At 35.7% G+C, this 20249-nt stretch overlaps 1 protein-coding gene across 1 annotated transcript in view; it reads left to right on the forward strand.

Moving 5' to 3' along the window:
• The window catches only part of LOC112306697 (disintegrin and metalloproteinase domain-containing protein 5), a 30759-nt gene extending 11641 nt beyond the window's left edge, over window positions 1-19118 (forward strand). Inside the window, exons 6-9 of the mRNA XM_071220143.1 lie at window positions 2591-2777; window positions 11524-11619; window positions 18276-18474; window positions 19111-19118. Coding sequence (XP_071076244.1) covers window positions 2591-2777; window positions 11524-11619; window positions 18276-18474; window positions 19111-19118 — 490 coding nt within the window. The remainder of the gene's footprint in view (window positions 1-2590; window positions 2778-11523; window positions 11620-18275; window positions 18475-19110) is intronic.
• Window positions 19119-20249: the final 1131 nt, after the last annotated feature.

Consider the following 20249-nt stretch of genomic DNA (forward strand, 5'->3'; position numbering starts at 1 on the left):
AATTTATCTTTTAAGTATTATTTTTGCTATCGTGAATGGAATTGTTTACTTTATATCATTTTCAAAGTTTGTATATGCTTAGTTTTCGAGAGAGAGGGGAAAGGAGGAAGAAAGAGAGGAAGAGGGACATCGATGTGTGAGAGAAACACATTGATCGGTTCACACCCCCAGCTGGGGACCTGGTCCACAACCCAGGCATGTGTCCTGACCAGGAGTTGAACCAGAGACCTTTTGGTTTGCAGGATGATGTCCAACCCACGGAGCCACACCAGTCAGGGCTTAATATTATCTTCAAATTATTCATTGCTAATACATAGAAATATAATTGATTTTGGTACATAGACTTTGGGTGCTGCAAACTTGTTAAATACTTTAGAAGTTCCAGGAGATTTTTATTTGTTGATTTTGTAACATTTTCTATAAACAAGATCCTGTCATTCATGAATAAGAACAGTTTTATTTTTTCCTTTTCATCTCTTTTTGTTTATTTTTTTCTTGTTTAATTACACTCAAAATAACTTCAGCTCAATGTGAATTGATGTGGTGAGAGTGGCTATTATTGCCTTTTCAATCTTAAGGGAAAAGCATTCAGTTTTTCACCATAAGTATGATGTTAGCTACAGATTTAAGAAAAAATAAATATCCTCTCTTCTAAAATATGATCTTTTATTCCCTTGTACAATATATTGTTTTACTTTTGTTCTTCATCATTCCAGTAACTACCTGACTAATTTTACATATTTCTTTCCTGGTATTCTTACTTTTTGCTCCTAGCAGGCACTTGGTGTACTTTTTACTAAATAATGGTTGCCTAGAAGAGTCCTCAGTAAATCAGTTGCAAATAATGATCTAATCAACCCAGGATATTTTCTCATTATTTAATTTTATGCTTTGATTCTGAATCCATGATATCTAATTTAAAAAAAAACAAAATGTAGATAAATAAATGTATTTCTTCTTCTTTGTGATAGTTTCTCAGAAAAATATTCTCACCATATTTTTGAGTGTTTATGCTTTATAAACAACCAACTTTATTGATGTATAACTTGTCCACAATAAAATTGACATTCTTTAAGTGGATAAGTGTATGACTTTTGAATATATAGATCTTTGAACCACAGTGTCATCAGGTTATGCAGCCTTTGTCTCTCCACGGAAAGGCCCTTTGTGACCCTTGGCATTCCTTCTACCTACCACCCTTGCCCCAAGCATCAACTAATCTGATTTCTATGACTACAATTAATTTACCTTGCTCTACAATTTTATGTATATTGAATATGTACTATATTTTGAGTGTTTTCTTATAAGACTGTAATTTCTCTGAATTAAACAGTTTTCTTTAATTATTTGAATATATAATATCAGTTTCTTTTAAGTATTTGTATGCCATATCTAACACCTGGGCCATCTCAGTGTTGATTTCTTTTGATTACTTTTTTATTGGCTATGGATTATATTTTCTTATTTCTTATATGTCCACCATCATCTTCATCTTCATCATCATCATCATCATCATCATCACACTGGATATTGTTGTTATATAATAGAAAGCTTGGATTCTCCTACCTTCCTCTGAAAAACATTGTTTTTTTTTTTAACCAGGCAATTCAACTAGTGACTAATCATTTTGAAATTTATTTGCTTGCTTTTATGATTTATTAATATGGATATAGGAAAACTCAAGGTTTTTCCAACTTGGTCTCCTCTGGGGATCCTGTCAGAACTTGAATTAGACTTTGTTAGAATTGATGTAGAGTAGATTGTAGTGTAGGGCAGCAGTCAGCCACCAATAATCCAGGGACCACATTTGGCTGGTTGCATGTTTTGTAAATAAAATCTTACTGAAATGCTTCCAGGCTTATTGGTTTATATATTGTATATGGCCTCTTTTGTACTACTGTAGCTGAGTTCTTAGTTCTAACAGTGTATACAGAACATAAGCTGATGCTACTTACTACTTGGCCCTTTACAGAAAAAAGTTCCTCAACCCCTGGTCTAGGGGCTCAATCTTCAGTCTTTTAAATCATATTATTTCTAGTGTTTTAGTTGGATACCAAGGTGTTACAAAAGTGCTAATAGCTTTTATTCTGTCAGGACAGGTCCTCCTACTGCCCCTCCCAAAGAGTTCAAACAACCAACTTTTATTTGAGAAATGTTTAATTATGAGGAGCAGAAAAGCTCTAAAATATGCTATTAAAGTTACTATTAAAATAGTAATGATAAATGCTGTTAATAAATATACCATTAAGTGTATTCATATTGGCATTTACAGAAAATATAAAGATAATATTAAATAGATAAGAGTACATTAAATGCTGAAGCCAAAATTTTTTAATTCAGTTGTTGGCACTGGGAAAGTAAAAAAGAATAATAACACAGTTCCTGTTTTTTTCATTTCCATTAGTTTTCTGCCGCAATTTAAAAAGTGTGTTAAACATATTAGCAATGCAATGAATATTTTTTAAATGTGCTTTCTGTTTTCTGGGAAGAATAATGCTCTTTAAATCTCTCCTGAAAATGCCATGCATTAGGGTAAACGTGGAGATACATAGCAATAATTTTTACCATACCCATGTTTTCAATAATTCAGGCACTCTCGGGGTGTAAAGGATTTTAGCACCTGTAGCTTGGATGAGTTTAAATACTTCGCTTCAACTTCTGGCTTTGATTGTCTTCATAACATGCTTGCTGTTACTCCAGTTTACAAAGAAGCAAAGAAGGTGTGTGGCAACGGGAAGCTGGAAGCGGGTGAGCAATGCGATTGTGGCACGACACTTGTGAGTAGCACATTTTCAGACACTTTTCATTTTCTATATTTGTGTATAATATGTGGGGAAAAAGACAAAGACCTTGTTGTTTAGAAAAATAAATTTTAAAAAAGCCCGATTTTGTAGGAGATGGCAGCCTTTAAGTCTTCTAGTTTTTTTGCTGTTTTTGGAAATGAAGAGCAAAGGTTCTGAAGATAATGTTTATCTTCAGATACTGTCTTTTGGCATTTTTTAGTGTATGCATCAGCTTCACGCTTAGAATTAGTGACCACAGAGAGTACTGAAGGAGTTGAAGAAATGTATTTAATGGTAAGTAGTAACAAAAACAGATAAGGACATCTGAAGTATATAGACTATTGGCAGTGGGATAGACTTTGTTTGATAATATAATGAGAAAAAGATTTGTATTGACAGGTTATGCCCACTAAAATGTTTTAAAATGAAATTTGTTACTTGTAGAAAATATAAAAATATACAATAAAGATTAAACTGATACAAAGATGAAAAATGACAGAGGAGGTGTTAACAAAGTGAAGCACACATGTTGAAAGACCGGCCATCATAAACAAGTCAACAAACAACAAGGGCTGGCAGGGCTGTGGAGGAAAGGGAACCCTAGTGCACTGTTGGTAGGAATGCAGACTGCTGCAGCTTCCATGGAAAACAGTATAGAATTACCCCCCCCCAAATTAAAAATGGAACTGCCATTTGACCCAGCAATTCCCCTGCTGGGATTATACCCTAAGAATCTTGAAAAACCAATTCAAAAGAACCTATGCACCCCAATGTTCATAGCAGCACAATTTATAATAGCCAAGTGCTAGAAGCATCCTAAGTGCCCATCAGTGAATGAATGGATCAAAAAACTGTGGTACAGGCTAAGACAAAGAAATATGGCCCAAATGAAAGAACATTGTGAAGCCTCAGAAAGAGAGCTAAGTGAGGAGGAGATTGCCAACTTACGTGATGGAGAATTTAAAGCCCTGGTAATCAAAATGCTCACAGGTCTGATTGAGCTTGGTCAAAACATGAAAAAAGAAATGAAGGATACCCAAAGTGAAATAAAGCAAAATATTCAGGGAACCAGCAGTGATGGGAAGTAAACCAAGACTCAAAGCAATGATTTGGAACAAAAGGAAAAATAAACATCCATCTAGAACAAAATGGAGAAACAAGAATTCAAAAAAGTGAAGAGATTCTTACAAACTTCTGGGACAACCTGAAACATTCCAGTATCCGAATTATAGGGGTGCCAGAAGGAGAAGAGGAAGACCAAGAAATTGAAAACTTATTTGAACAAATAATGAAGGAGAACTTCCCCAATCTGGTGAAGGAAATAGACTTCCAGGAAGTCCAGGAAGCCCAGAGAGTCCTAAAGAAGTTGGACCCAAAGAGGGACACACCAAGACACATCATCATCAAGTTACTGAAGATTAAATATAAAGAGAGAATCCTAATGAAGCAAGAGAATTATCTACAAAGGAGTGCCCACAAGGCTGTCAGCTGATTTCTCAAAAGAAACCTTGCAGGCCAGAAGGGGCTGGAAAGAACTATTCCAAGTCATGAAAGGCAAGGACCTACATCCAAGATGACTCTATCCAGCAAAGCTATCATTTAGAATGGAAGGGTAGATAAAGTGCTTCTCAGGTAAGGTCAAGTTAAAGGAGTTCATCATCACCAAGCCATTATTATATGAAATGCTAAAGGGACTTATCTAAGAAAAAGAAGATCAAAAATATGAACAGTAAAATGACAACAAACTCACAACTATCAACAAATGAACCTTAAAAAAAAAGAAAGAAAAACAATGAAAACAAAAACTAAGCAAACAACCAGAATAGGAACAGAATCAGAGAAATGGGCATCACATGGAAGGTTTTCAGTGGGGAGGGGTAAGGGAGGAATAGGGGGAAAAAGGTACAGGGAAGATGAAGTATTGTTAGTAGGCATAAGGTAGATGGGGAGAGATAAAAATGGTATGGGAAACAGAGGACTCAAAGAACTTATATGTATAACCCATGGATGTGGACTAAGCAGGGGGTGAATGCTGGAGGGTTGGGGGAGGAGGGATAGAGGGGGGAAATTGGGAAAACTGTAATAGCCTAATCAATAAAAATATTAAAAAAAACTAAACTGTGGTACATTTACACAATGGAATACTACACAGCATAAAGAAAGAAGGAGCTTCTACCCTTTACAATAGCATGGATGGAACTGGAGAGCATTGTGCTGAGTGATGTAAGCCAGACAGTGAAAGACAAATACCACATTATCTCACCTTTAATTCGAACCTAATCAACAAAACAAACAAGCCAGCAAAATATAACCGGAAACACTGAAATAATGAATACACTGTCAGTAAACAGAGTGGAGGGAGGAAGGGGATAATGAGGGAAAGAAAGGGAAAGGTCATCAAGGAACGTGTATAAAGGACCCATGGACAAAGCCAAATGAGGACTGGAATGAAGGGGGGGGGATGGGTCGGGGAGGCATTTTGCAACTCATTTCATAAAATGGCTCTTGGTCTGAAGTCAAAACCAGATGAAAAATTAAAAGAAAAGAAAATCCCATCAATATCCCCCATGAACAGTATGTAAATAGTTTAATGTCTTGATTAAGTGGGGCTTATCCCAGGAATACAGGTTTTTTTTTTTTTCTTAAGATATGACACTTCTCAAGGATTGTGAATAAACGCATGTTTACATTTTTAAAAAGAAAGTCATTCATTGTTAATTCAACATAATAGAATATATGAAGAAAAAACATTTAAGAAAATTTAGCACCAATTCATTTATCATATTAGTACTTTAAGAATAGAAGGGAACCTCCTAACTCTAATAAAGTACACCCCTGAAAAATGTACAACTATCATAATTACTGGTGAAAGACTCAAAGTTTTCCCCAAATACCTGGAGCAAGGCAAAGATGTTACTCTCATCTCTTCCATTTAACATTGCAGTAGATGCTACAGCCGTTGTAGCTAGGCAATATGAAGAAGCACATAATGATTGGAAAAGAAGATGCAAAACTATCTTTAATCAAATTCAACTCAGCCATAGGACTACAGAATCCTAAGCAGTCTCTTCCCAAAAGGCTACCAAAACTAATAAGTGAATTGAAGTCACTAGTTACAAGGGCAGTATACAAAATTCAATTGGATTTCTAATGTAAGCAATAAAAAAATGGAAAATAAAATAAAAAGTACAATTCCATAAATATTGTTTCAAAAATGTGAAATACATTGATACACTTAGCAAAACCTGTACAATGTGCAAGGCCTGTACAATGAAAACTGACATAGCTCAGCAAATGAAAGAAGATTGTAATGAGTGAAGACACACTCACTTTCATGGAGTGAAAGACACAATATTAGTAAGATGTCAGCTCTGTATAAACTATATATTTATTCAACACAATCCCAACCCAAACCCACCCATCTTTTTGTAGAAGTTGATAATCTGTACTACAATTTATATGGAAATGCAAAAAAGCCTTTTTTTTTTTTTTTAAGGGTGGAACACACAGATTAATTTTCTTTAAATTTCAAAACATTTTACAAAGCTACAGTAATCAAGATGGCGTGGTATTGGCCAGGGCATGAATATATACCTTACTGGGACAGTATAGAGAATCCAGATATAAAACAATGTGTACATGGTCAACTGATTTCCTGCCAATTTATCAAGGCAACTCAATGGGTGAAGAAAATCTTTTGACAAAGGTGTTGTATGAACTGGATTGGATATCCATGTAAATAAAATAAACCTAACTCTCCACATACACAAAAGTTAACTTGAAATGGGTCAAAGACCTAAATAGAACAGCTATAATTCTGAAGCTTTTAGAATAAAGTGTAGGAGATGATCTTTTTGACCCTGTGGTAGGCAAAAATTTCTTAGATATGGCAAATAAGAATGAGGTTTAAAAAATGATAAGTTGTACTACATCAAATTTAGAAATCTTTTGTCCTACACTCTGATAAGAAAAATAAAATGGCAAGGCTCCAGAATGGGAGACAATATTTACAATTCATGTGTATTCAGATATGAATATACATAAAAACATTCAAAAGCCAATTTAAAAATACAAAAAGACACTTAAGTATTGTGGCTTCTGGTCTGACATGTGAGTAGTTAAGAAGTCACCACTAAGTCTTTACAACAAAAGCTTCACAAATTGAGGAAGCAGCAACACTTCATAGATCCTTCAGAGAAATGAGGTATTAGAGCAAATCACAGCCCACTCCCTTAGCCTGGAAGGACTGATAGGCAAATAACAGAGAATCATAACTTACTGGAGTAGCAGCTCACAAGATGAAACCTTTTGGGAATCAGTGTCTGAATAGGAAAACCTGAACTGTTATTGATGAATTGCTAGAGGCTCAATGTGGACAACTCTGATAGTTAACAATTCTAGGGGGCTCATTCATAGGGAGGCTCCCCCACACTTTGGTGAGTTTTACCTCTGGGAGCTCAAACTGTTTGTCACAAAGAATGGTGGAGAAAGGTATTCTCATGCTTCTGGAAGAAGGTAGAGTAAAAGGAACCATTTTGAAATAGAAAGTTCTATTTTCCTTAAGAAGGTTTGCCCTCACAAAATGTATTGTAAAAAAATCAAAGAATAACCACATATTTGATTAAAAGGCATAGTATTTAAAAAGCTAATGAAAGAATATTTAAAGTTTGAGTATATTAATCAATATATGAAATAACTTTTTTTTTTAGTTACCACTATTTCTTTTTCTGCTCTCCATGGTTCAGTTTTATTTACTTTTTTAATCATAGTTTTCCATTACCATTTAGACCCTTTATATCTCCCTGCTACTTTATTGAATTCATTTATCACTTCTAGTAGTTTCTTGGTGGAATCTTTGGGGTTCTCTATGTACAGTATTATGCCATTTGCAAATAAAGACAGTTTTACTTCTTCCTTTCCAATTTGGATGCCTTTTACTTCTTCTTCTTGTCTGATTGCTGTGGCTAGGACTTCCAGTACTATTTTGCATAAAAGAGGTGAGAGTGGACATCCCTGTCTTGTTCCGATCTTAAGGGGAACACTTGTAGTTTTTGCCTGTTGAGTATGATGCTGATTGTCACATATGGCCTTTATTACATTAAGGTATGTTCTCTCTACTCCCACTTTGCCAAGAGCTTTTATCATAAATTGGTGCTAGATTTTATCAAATGCTTTTTCTGCATCTATTGATATGATCATGTGGTTTGTATCCTTCATTTTGTTTATGTGGTGAATCACATTTATTGATTTGCGAATGTTGTACCGACCTTGCATTCCTGGAACAAATCCCACCTGATCATGGTGTATCATCTTTTTATGTCTTGCTGAATTTGGTTAGTAATTATTTTGTTGAGGGTTTTAGCATCTATGGTCATCAGGGATATTGGCCTATAATTTTCTGTTATTGTAGTGTTTTTATCTCATTTTGGAATTAGGATAATGTGGGCCTCATTAAATGAGTTTAGGAGCCTTCCCTCTTCTTGCATTTTTTGAAATAGCTTGAGAAGGAGAGGTGTTATTTCTTCCTGGAATGTTTGGTGAAATTCACCTGTGAGGCCAGCTGGTTCAGGGCTTTTGTTTGTTGGGAATTTTTTGATTACTGTTTCAATTTCACTAGGTATAATCTGTCTATTCAGATTCTCAGATTCCTTCTGATTTAGTTTTGGGAGATTGTTTGTTTCTAGGAATTTATCCATTTCATCCAGGTTGTCCAGTTTGTTGGCATATAGTTGTTCATAATATTTTCTTACAATCCTTTGTATTTCTTTGGGGTCAGTTGTTATTTCTCCTCTTTCATTTCTGATTTTATTTATTTGAGTCCTCTCTCTTTTTTTCTTGATGAGTCTGGTTAAAGGTTTGTCAATCTTGTTTATCTTTGCAAAGAACCAGCTTCTGGATTCATTGATCTTTTGTATCATTTTTTAAGACTCTATTTTGTTTATTTCTGCTCTGTTCTTTATTCTTCCTTCTACTCACTTTGGGCTTTGTTTGTTGTTCTTTTTCATGTTCCTTTAAGTGTAAAGTTAGATTGTTTATTTGAGCTTTTTCTTATTTTTTGAGATAGGTTGTAATACTATGAATTTTCCTTTTAGGATTGCTTTCTCTGTGCCCCACAGATTTTGGATTGTTGTATTCTCATTTTTATTTGTTTCAGGGTATCTTTTGATTTCTTCCTTGATCTCATTGTTGACCCATTCATTGTCTAATAACATATTATTAGCTTCCACATCTTTGTGTATTTTTCAGTGTTCTTGTGATTGATTTCTAGTTTTATAGCATTGTGGTCAGAGAAAATGCTTTATATGATTTCAGTGTTCTTACATTTATTGAGACTTGTTTTGTGTCTTAACATGTGGTCTCTCCTAGAAAACATTCCACGTGCACTTGAAAAGTATGTATATTCTGCTATTTTGGGGTGAGATGCTCTGAATATATCAATTAAACCCATTTGCTCTAGGATGTCATTTAAGGCTGCTGTCTCCTTGCTGATTTTCTGTTTGGAAGATCTATCTATTGAAGTCAATGGAGTGAGACTTCCCCTGCTATGACTGTATTCTGTTGATCTCTCGGTTTATGTCCCTCAAGATTTGCTTCACCTATGTAGGTGCTGCTATGTTGGGAGTGTAAATGTTTACTAGGGTTATATCCTATTGTTGGACTGTTCCCTTTATCATTATGTAGTGTCCTTCTGTGTCTCTTACTATAGTGTTGGTTTTAAAGTGTGTTTTGTTGGATATAAGTGTTGCTATACCCCAGCTTTTTCTTGCTTTCCATTTGGATGAACTACCCTTTTCTACCTCTTTACTTTTAGTCTTTGTGTCTTTTGATCTACTGTTTATTCCTTCCAGTGTATTATTTACTTCAAAGAATGCATTCTTTATTTATGACTGGTCCTTTTTTAAAACTTGTTTTTGTATCTTTTTTCATGCTGTTGAGTATTCTTATAATCATTATTCTAAACGCTATATCTGATAAATTGTTTGCCTCCCTTTCACCTAGTTCTTCTTCTGGAGTATTCTCTTGTTCTTTCATTTGGGGCCTGTTCCTTTGTCTTCGTATTTTGGCCACATCTTTGTGTTTGTTTCTATGTATTAGATACATCGGCAAAGTGTCTGGTTCAGACCTATGTCAGACACTGCCTATGACTGGCCCTGGGCAACCTGTTTGGAGTTATCAGCAATCCACAGTTTGTGGCTCCCTCTGCTGGGCCTGTTTGTATGCTGAAAGAGACAGGCAGTGCACCATGGCCGGCTTTTACCAGCACCTGGGCACTGGGGCAGATCAGCTGAAGTCTTAGAGCTCCCAGAGATCCACCTTAACTGTTAAATTTAATCATATAGATAACCTCCAGATGTACTTCTCAGTGGCCTGGCTTAAGCTTTATGGGGTGGAGCAGAGTAATTCCAGAGGGCTTTTGCTTCCCCTCAGGCTGATACCACTTGGAGGGGAGGGTGTTGTGCCTGGGAAAGATGGCCTCTGCCATATAAGAAATGACTCAGTAAAGGGATCCTGGAGGCTGTTCTTTCAGTTCTTTCTCCAGACCCACCAACACCAGACTTTCCTCATGCATTTCTAGTCCACTCTGTCCTCCCTCTGCTGGAGCCCAGTGTAAGTGGCTACATTGTCCCTTTAAGAGGCCTCTACATATTCAACCATCTCTTCCTATTGGACAGAAACCCTGCTGCATTTCACAGCTGGGTGTTATTGGGTCTTTTTCCTGGCTCTGGTGCTGTAGGCTGGATAGCCCAGCTTGGGGTTTATATTTCACACTTCCTGGGGGAACTCCCAGCCACTGAAATATCCCTCCAGAACTTAAACTGCTGCCTGTGGGAGCCCAGCCAGCCCTCTCATGCCTCCTTCGTACTCCCTACCAGTCTTATTTTGGTAGTGTGTTTTTTTTCTGTCTGTCCTTGGTTATAAGGCTTCTCTCTAGCTAGAGTTCAGTTGGGTATTCAGAATGATTTCTCTTCAATTTAGTTGTAATTCCAGTTTGGTCCAGGGAGGAGGTTAGTGTAGCTTCCATTTGTTCCTCTGCCATCTTGGGTCTCATAAATAACTTTTTAAAAATGTAGTACCACAGCCTATGGTCAAGCTGTTCATTGAAAATAGTAATAAGAATTATCAATAACAAAAAAGACATCACTCAGAAAAAAAAATCTGATACAGACAGACTACATACCAGAACAAACTTGCTACTGAGGAGTAGAAATGATGGACTGGAGGCACTGAATCTTATAAAATACAAGTATCTATAGGGCCAGCATCCCAGTGAAATCAGAGGTCTGAATAGATGAGCCTGACTTCTGGGACCACCTTTTTTTAGGGTGGTTTTGGGGATTTTGCCATTTCAGAGGGAGAAGAATGTTGCTTTTGATAACTTCACATCAAAGAAGTTCTACATGTGAACAAATTTGGCTTATACAATTAATTATAAAAGCAAGAATATAAGGAAAAATTTGAAGAGAATGGTAGTTAGCGAGGTATCTAGTGAGTATTTCCCTAAGGTTTTGGTTTCACAGTAGTATGTTAACATTGTTCAGATTATATGGAATGTAGTGAAACAACACCCTTTTACAAACTGGTGAATAAGATGTTGATTTCTGTAAATTTCATACAAAGAATGGGATTACTAAGACTGGGAATTTAAGAAAAGCTTCAGACTTTGTAAAGAAATCCCGAGTGGCAGTTTTATTTGGTGGTAGCTAGTCATATGTCCCTGAATAACAGTGTTTATTTACAGGACTGCACACATAAAACCTGCTGTGATGCTACCTCATGTAGACTGAAGCCCAAGAAACAGTGTGGTTCTGGGGAATGCTGCACAAAAGATTGCAAGGTAAGAAGCCATCTGGGTTTTTAATAGCGCAGAATTAATTTCTTGAGATTCTTGTTTATAGAAGATGGAAAACATATTTTGCCCTTCTCATTGTATTATATCCAGGTAATATTGGACCCATTCTCCCATTTCAGTCCACTGGGCAAGCTGTCATTTATAGAACTCTCATGGGCATAATACCTGATGCTTCTCTCCTGACTTGACCTCATTACAAATCTTTCTTATACCCATTGAGACTTCTTAGTGGAGCATGTGGAGCAACCCCCTTATGGTCTTATTTTCTACCACCCTACCTTACCCATATAAGGCCAGAATGTTAGGTTAGTTCCATTTGTTGGCTAAATTTTCTTCACTGTCTTCTCGTAAAAAAGGAAAAGTCCTCTATTCCTTTGTAATTTATTCAGTTATTGTTGCAATCATTCAATTCCTGTTTTTTTTATTACTTTATTGTTGTTCAGTTATGGTTGTCTGCGTTTTCTCCCCATCACTCCCCCACTACCCCAGCCAAACCCACCTCCCTCCCCTGCTTCCACCCTGCCGCTTGGTTTTGTCCATGTGTCCTTTATAGTAGAGAATTCCTCAGTAATTGTCCCACATCCAGTACAATTCACTGGAATCCTAAGAAGGAAAGAAGGAAGGAAGGAAGGAAGGAAGGAAGGAAGGAAGGAAGGAAGGAAGGAAGGAAGGAAGGAAGGAAGGAAGGAAGGGGGGGGAGGGAGGGAGGGGAGAGGGAGGGGGGGAGGGAGGAAGGGAAGGGAAGGAAAGGAAAAAGGGAAGGAAAGAAGGGACTCCTGAACAAGGTTAAAGGCAAATGTCTGTAGATTGGAGAAAGAGTATGCTTTTATCTTTTAAAAAAAATTTCCTCCAGCTCTTTTGAGATACAATTGACATATAACACTGTATAAGTTTAATGTTTTGGTATAAGTATATATTGCAAAATAATTACCACATAAAGTTAGTTAACACATCCACCACTTCATACAGTGAGGACATTTAAGATTTACTATCTTAGCAACTTTCAAATATATAATACATTATTATTAACTATAGTCACCATGCTGTACATTAGATGCCCAGAATTATTCATTTTATAGTTGAAAATTTGTACCTTTGACCAACATCTTCCCATTTGCCCCACCTTGCTGCATCTGGGAACTACCATTCTACTTTTTGTTTTGGTGAGTTTGGATGTGTTTAAACAAAAAATATTCCACATACAAGATCATAAAGTATTTGTCTTTCTCTTGTCTGGCTTATTTCATTTAGAATAATACCCTCAAGTTTTATCTGCGTTGTCATAAATGACAGGATTTTCTTCTTTTTCATGACCAAATATTATTCCATTGTGTGTATATACTACATTTTACAAATACATGCATCCATTCATGAAAACTTAAGTTGTTTCCATGTCTTGTCTGTTGTGCATTGTGCTACAATGGAGGTACACATAACCCATGAAAAGTTTATGTCCTTCAGATACCTACTTTATAAATGGGATTCCCGGATTGATGGTAGTTCTATTTTTAATTTTTTCTGGTTATCTTTGGTAGTATGGATATTACAATAATATTAACTCTTCTTACCCATGAACACAGAATATCTTTTCATTTATTTGTATCTCTTTCAATTTTTTTCATCAATGTCTTATAGTTTTTTGTGGACACATCTTTCACCTTCTTGGTTAAATATATTCCCTAAGTATTTTTATCCTTTCTGATACTATCATAAATGGAATTTTAAAAATCTCTTCTCCACACATTTTGTCATAAATGTATAGAGATGCAGATATTTTTATAGTCTGATTTTATATCCTGTGACTTTTCTGAATTTTTTCTCAGTTCTGGTTTTTGGTAGCTTTTTTAGGATATTCCGCATATAAGATTATGTCATCTGCAGACATGACTTTCTTCCTCATATCAGCTGAGGCTCTGTTGAGTGTTCAGGTCACTTGTTAAAAAAATCAGCTGAAAATCTGTGCTGGGGGCATGAGCAGGTGGGCTCAGCTTCCACCTACTTGGCTGCCACCTTCCAGTCTCCTTGGGTTTTCTATGTATCCAGCACTGTCACCTTCCACAGAGATGTGCGTAATTCTCACTTCCCAACTTGGATGCCTATTATTTTTTTCTTGCCTGGTTGCTCTGACTAGGACTTTAGTACTAAGTTCAATTGAAGTGGTAAAAGAGGGCACCCTTGTCGTGTTAGCTATGGATTTGTCATATGTAACCTTTATTATGTTGAGATGCATTCCTTCTGTGTAAAAATGGTGGATATATTACCATGAAAATATGCTGAATTTTGTCAAATGCTTTTCCTCCTCCATCTATTAAGATGATCACATTTTCATCCTTCAGTCTATTAAAGTGGTGTATAACATTTACTGATTTGTATATGTTCAAACATCCTTGCATCCTCAGGCTAAAATCCCTGTTTATCACAGTGTATGACCCTACTACTGTGCAGTTGAATTTGGCTTGCTAGTATTTTGTTGAGACTTTTTGAACCTACGTTCATCAGGCTTGTTCATCAAGTCAAGTTACTACATTGGTGTATAGTTTTATTTTCTTGTAATGTTCTGTCTGACTTTGGTATCAGGGTCAATCTGACCTTTTAAAATGAATTTCTAAGTGTTTCTTTTTCATCAGTTTTTTTTTGAAGAAATTGAGAATTGGCATTATTTCTTAAATGTTTGTTAGAATTTACCTGATAATCTAATTAATTACCTGATTTATCTAATCTTGGGCTTTTCTTTGTTGCCAGGTTGTTGATAACTGATTCAGTCTCCTTAATCATTACTGGTTTATTCTAATTTTCTATTTTTTATGATTTGATCTTTTTAGTTTGTTTCTAGGAATTGATGTGTCTCTTCTAGGTTATGCAGTTTGTTTGTATATGATTGTAGCCTCTAATTATATTTTGTATTTCTGTGATATCTGTTGTAATGTCACCTCTTTTATTTATAACTTATATGGTTTCTCCTTTTTCTTAGCCCAGCTAAGGATTTTTCAATTTTATCTTTTCAAAATAACAGCTCTTACTTTCAGTGGTGTTTTCTATTGTTTTTATCATCTGTATTTATTACTGTTCTGGTTTTTGGTGACTATCTCTTCAATTATGATTATATTTGCTTTGTATATTTAGGTATTCTGATGTTGAGTACATAATATATTTATAATTGTTATATCCCCCTGATGAATTAACCTCTTTCATTACATAATAACCTTCTTTACTCATGTGACAGTTTTTGACCTAAATTCTATTTTATCTGACATAAACGTAGCCCTCCCTGCTCTTTCTAATTGCCAATTGCATTTTTCCATACCTTCATTCTTCTATCCCTTCATTTTTAGTCTCTGTGTTTCCTGAATGCTTAAGTGAGTTTCTTGTAGATAGCATATGGTCGAATCTTACTTTTAAAGTCATCATTGACCAGGAAAGTGTGCTTTTGCCATATTGTTAATTTTTTTTGTTCTTTTATCTCATTTTTCTCTCATTGTCTTATGTTGTGGTTTGCTGATATTTTTATGGTGATATGCTTTGATTCATTTATCTTTATCTTTGTGTATCAACTACTTGTATTTTCTTTATGATTACTACAAAGATTACACTGAACACTTTAGCGTTATAATAGTCTGTTTTAAGCTGATAACTTAGCTTTGATCTCATACAAAAACTCTGCACCTCTACTTCTTCCCTTATTTTATGCTATTGATATTGTATTTTAATATGTTTTTATATTTTGTATCCATGAACAAGTAATTGCAGCTATAGTTATTTTTAATACTTTTGTCTTGTAAATTTTACATTAGAGTTAAGGTGATTTCCATACCAATATATTACAGTGTTGGAGTACTCTGAATTTCACTATACTTAACATTACCAATTATTTTTATACTTTCATATTGATAATCAGCATCTTTTTATTTTGATTTGAAAACCCTCATTAGCACTTTTTAAAGACAAGTCTAGTGGCAATGAACTCCTTCAGCTTTTGGTTTTCTGGGGAAGTCTTATCTTTTCTTCATTTCTGAAGGACATCTTTACTGGGTATAGTATTATTAGTTGGAAAGTGATTTTTCTTTTGGCACTTAGAAAATGTCATCATCTCACTCTCTCTTGGCTAGCAAAGATTTTGCTGAGTGATATACTTGTACCCTTATATGGGTTCCCATTTATGCAATAATTACTTTTACTGCTTTCAAAATGTTCTCTTTGTGGTTGGTTTTTGACAGGTTATTTGTAATGTGTCTTTTGAATACCTCCCTATGTTCAATCTATTTAGAGTTCTTTTGGCTTTATGTACATTTCCTTTCCCAGATTTGGGAAATTTTCCATCATTATTTCTTTAAATAAGCTTCTGCTCCTTTTTATTTCTCTGCTCCTTCTGGGACTCCCATAATGTATATATATACTGTTTCTTTTGATTGTATCTCACAAGTACTGTAGGTGTTCCTTTTAATTTTTTAATTTTTCTGGTTCTGTGAATGGATAATTTCAAATGATTGTTTCTAGGTCTGTTGTTTCTTTTACGTGATCAACTGTACTTTTGAAGCTCTGTATATGGAATTTTTCAGTTTATTCATTTTATTATTCAATTACAGAATTTCTGTTTGGTTCTTTTGAAAAACCATTTCTCTCTTTGTTAAACTTCTCATTTTATTCATGTATTGTTTTCCTGATTTTTATTTATTTGTCTATCTGTTCTCTCTTATATCCCACTGAACTTAAAATGATTAAGAAGATTAAGATGATCAAGAAGCCAGTCATCAAGTCAGCCCAGATGGTTTTGGGGGTCTCTCAGATCTTTCCTATGTGTATGCTTACTCCACTTATCTTAGTCCATCATTGTGGAGAAATTAGGATTGGGTGCCTTCTCTCAATCCCCCAAAGCTAGTCCAGAGGCAGAGAGGCTCCCATTTGCTTCCCTAAGGCAGTGCCCTGAAGCGTTCAAGGTGTCTAACTTTTCCCAGTTCAGGAGAGTCAAGTCAGCTGCTGCTATCCATGTGTTGAGTGTAGAATTGTGTACACTGTTGGTGGCCTGTGTACCACTGGCTGGGGAGAGTGGGTGCCAGCTCTAGGGTATGTATTTATAGTGATGGGGGTGTTTGTTGGCTACTTGTGGGTGTCCTCACTTGAGGGGATCCTATTGGCTCGTGACTGGGGTTCTTGGTGGCATTCTGAAAAAGTTAACAGGATATGTGGTTGACTATTGTAATCTACACACTGGTTGCTGTGAGACCCCATGCCTTTTCCCCATTCCTAGGTGTCCCCAGAGTGTCCAGCTGTGCCAATTTCCTGAGTGTTTTGGGTGGGGCAGGACAATAATGGACCTCTTGGACAGTGTCTCAAAGGCTGGGGAAACCAGCCTCTCATATTACTTCCACTATCCCTGTTGGAGAAATCACAAGCCCAAGAGGGTCTGTCTCTGTTGGGATTGAGCTGTGGCACCTTGTAGGAGGGGTGATGTGGATAAAGTGAAACTGTTATTCTTACCCTCTACAATGCACCAATGTGGGTTCATCATTTGTAACAAATACACCACTCTAGTAGGAGAGGTTGATAATGGCACAAGCTTTGCATGTGGGGCAGGGGTTATAAGGGAAATCTCTATACTGTCCCCTCATATTTTATGTGATGCCTAAATTGCTGTAAAAAGTAAGTTTTAATAGCAAATTAAATTAACTTAAAAACTGTCATTTATGCATATTTACAAAAGGAAACATATTCTCAAGAAACAAGTGTTAACACTTTTTCACTGTATTTATGTGTATTTTCCTCTACCAACAATTCTGATCACTGGTTTTGATTTGATTGTTCAACCCATTATGTATCGTGTTTTGTCTTCTTATCCATCACTTGGAAAATTTGTACAGGTAGCAAATACATGTTGAAAACATGAGAAAGAGTATACAGAAAACTTATTCTGGGGGAGGGGATATGTGTGCGTTTTATATAAGGACCTTGGAAATCTTCAACAAATTTGATTTAGTTTGCATAGGATAATGATGATAGCCATGAGAAATTGGGGTTTGAATTGAAGAGAGGATTTGCTGTAAGGAAAGCTCTATGTTTCTTGCCAAAAGCAGGCATACAGAGAGGGAACTCTGGAAGCTGTCAGCTAAAGAGTAAGCACTGAAGAGATCAGAGATATATAATTGGAGAAGGTACTTTATTTACAGTTGTTTGCAATGTAGTATATGAAATGAACTTCCTGTTTCCTTAAATTTTCTTCTTTTAAAATCTACAAACTTTTTCTAAATGATTATGCTATACAATGTTTTGTTGTTTTGTTTTGTAAATGGTTGCCGATATCTGCGTTCAGGATGGCACATGGAGAAACCAAAGGCTACGTATCTGGGCATAGCCGTGATGGGTTACAAGTAATTTTTATATTAACTCCTTAGCTCTCCTTTCTTTCTTTCTTTCTTTCTTTTTCGTAATTATGGAGGTCTGATTATCTTTGAGTTTATCACATCTCTCAGAAGCATTACCCACTGATTTTTGTGCAGTAAAGTCAATGCAGTGCTTAAGTAGTTAAGAAGAATTTCTTCATTGATCTTAGCAACTTAGAAAAAAAATTGGATGGAAATTCAAAGCCTGAAGGGAGAGAAAACTTGAGTATCAGTGATATGTAATCTTATATTTCTTTTCCCTTCTAGTTAAAACCAGGTGGCACAGTTTGCAGGAAAGCAGTTGATATAGAATGTGACTTTACTGACTATTGCAATGGGTATGACTCACACTGTGTGCCTGACACTTTTGTACGCAATGGAAAAAGTTGTAATTCAGGTGAAGCCCACTGTTTTGAAGGAAGATGTCGGACATTTGATAAACAGTGTAAAAGTTTAATTGGAGGAGGTAATGGCCATATTTTCTTCTTAGTTTCTAAATATTCTAGCTCTGTTATTGAACTCGACAAAACAAAAATGTAGATGAAATTTCTTAATGAGGTAAGTCTTGCCTAGCATATATTATTATTAAAGGAAATAAAACTTTCTTGATTATGTAAAACAAACAGAAAAACTCGTGTGAATTTATATGGAATTCTTATTTGCAAATGGAAGAACCCTCCAGTAAAAATGCAGCTTCTCAAAATATATAGAATTTGAAGTGGTGGAGTGGGGTTTAAACTTAAGTGAAGAGTCTTTACTAGAAAAAGCAGGGCTAGTCACTGATCGTGTACACTTGAAGATGGAGTCTGCACACGGAGGCTTGCTGAAGGGTGAGGGCTTTCACCAGTCCAGTCCAGTCTGATAGCTTCCTATAAATGTGTGGGCCACTAGCTTAATTGAAATGCTATACATTTTCCTGCACATATGCAGCTTATATCCTTTGAGAAAGAAATTTTTTATGCTCAGTCCTCTCTTTATGCCTTCCTCAGGTCAGAAGAGAAATTTCTAAGTATTGTCTAGATCAATGTGAATGCCAGTAATTTAGAAGGAGATGAGATAGAAGTTTTGGTAATTATTATAATTTTGTTCCGTTTTTCTATAGAATCGTAGTTGTGCCATCTGTCAAGACACTGGTTGCATGAGGATAGTATTTTAAACATCATTGAGATAACAATAAATTACTAGTAAAATAAGGGAAAACAGAAAAGTATGTTCCAGATTCAACCTTTCCCCATGTAAAACCAGGAAAATAAATCTCTATGCTGGCCAGATATTTTTAGTGTTAGATAGTGAGATGTTAGTTACCTAGGTGTTTATTTTATGTAGGTAATTTTTCTTATGTAATGTTTCTTTAATATTAGCAGTGATTTTAAAGCCCTCTATGAGAAATTATATGTGAATAAGTACAAGAATCGTCTCTTAAATAGTACAACTTACTTTCTGGAGGAGAGCATGACATCTAAAGCATCTTGATTTTGAATGAATGTCTGTCCAATCCAAGCAATCACTTGTGTTAATGCATCTAGGACAAGATAAGTCTGGGCCTAGTTGTCAGGCAGCTGTTGTACTTATTTTTGAAACATGGTCCCATTTTTTTAAAGCTTCCTGCAGAGCTTGGAGGCAATAGGCAGCTGTTGGAAATTTGTGCTCACAAAAGAAGCCTCAAAGAATACACCTCCTCCACCAGTACTGCAAGAGATGCTAAGTGGACTGCTTTAAGAAAAGGAAAAAAAAAAAGAGTGAGAGAGGGAGGAAAACAGGTACAAAGGAAGTAAAATGCCAATGAATAAGTACGTATCAATAATAACCTTAAATGTAAATGGATTAAATGCTCCAATCAGAAGACATAGAATAGCTGAATGGATAAAAAATCATGACACACACATCTGCTGCCTATAAGAGACCCACCTCAGGACAAAAGACCTACACAGACTGAAAGTGAAGGACTGGAAACAAATATTCCAATCAAATAGACAGGGGAAAAAAGCCGAGGTAGCAATACTCATATTGGACAAAATAGACTTCAAAACAAGGGCCATAGAAAGAGACCCAAAAGGTGACTTCATAATACTCAAGGGAAGAATCCAACAAGAAGACATAAACATTGTAAATATATATGCATCCAACATAGGAGCACCCAAATATATAAGGAAAATCTTGGAGGACTTCAAGAGAGATATCGATGGCAACATAATAATAGTAGGAGATTTTAACACCCCAATGTCAAAAATGGATATATCC

Source organism: Desmodus rotundus, chromosome 13, assembly GCF_022682495.2.
Source record: "Desmodus rotundus isolate HL8 chromosome 13, HLdesRot8A.1, whole genome shotgun sequence".
NCBI classification, from domain to species: domain Eukaryota; kingdom Metazoa; phylum Chordata; class Mammalia; order Chiroptera; family Phyllostomidae; genus Desmodus; species Desmodus rotundus.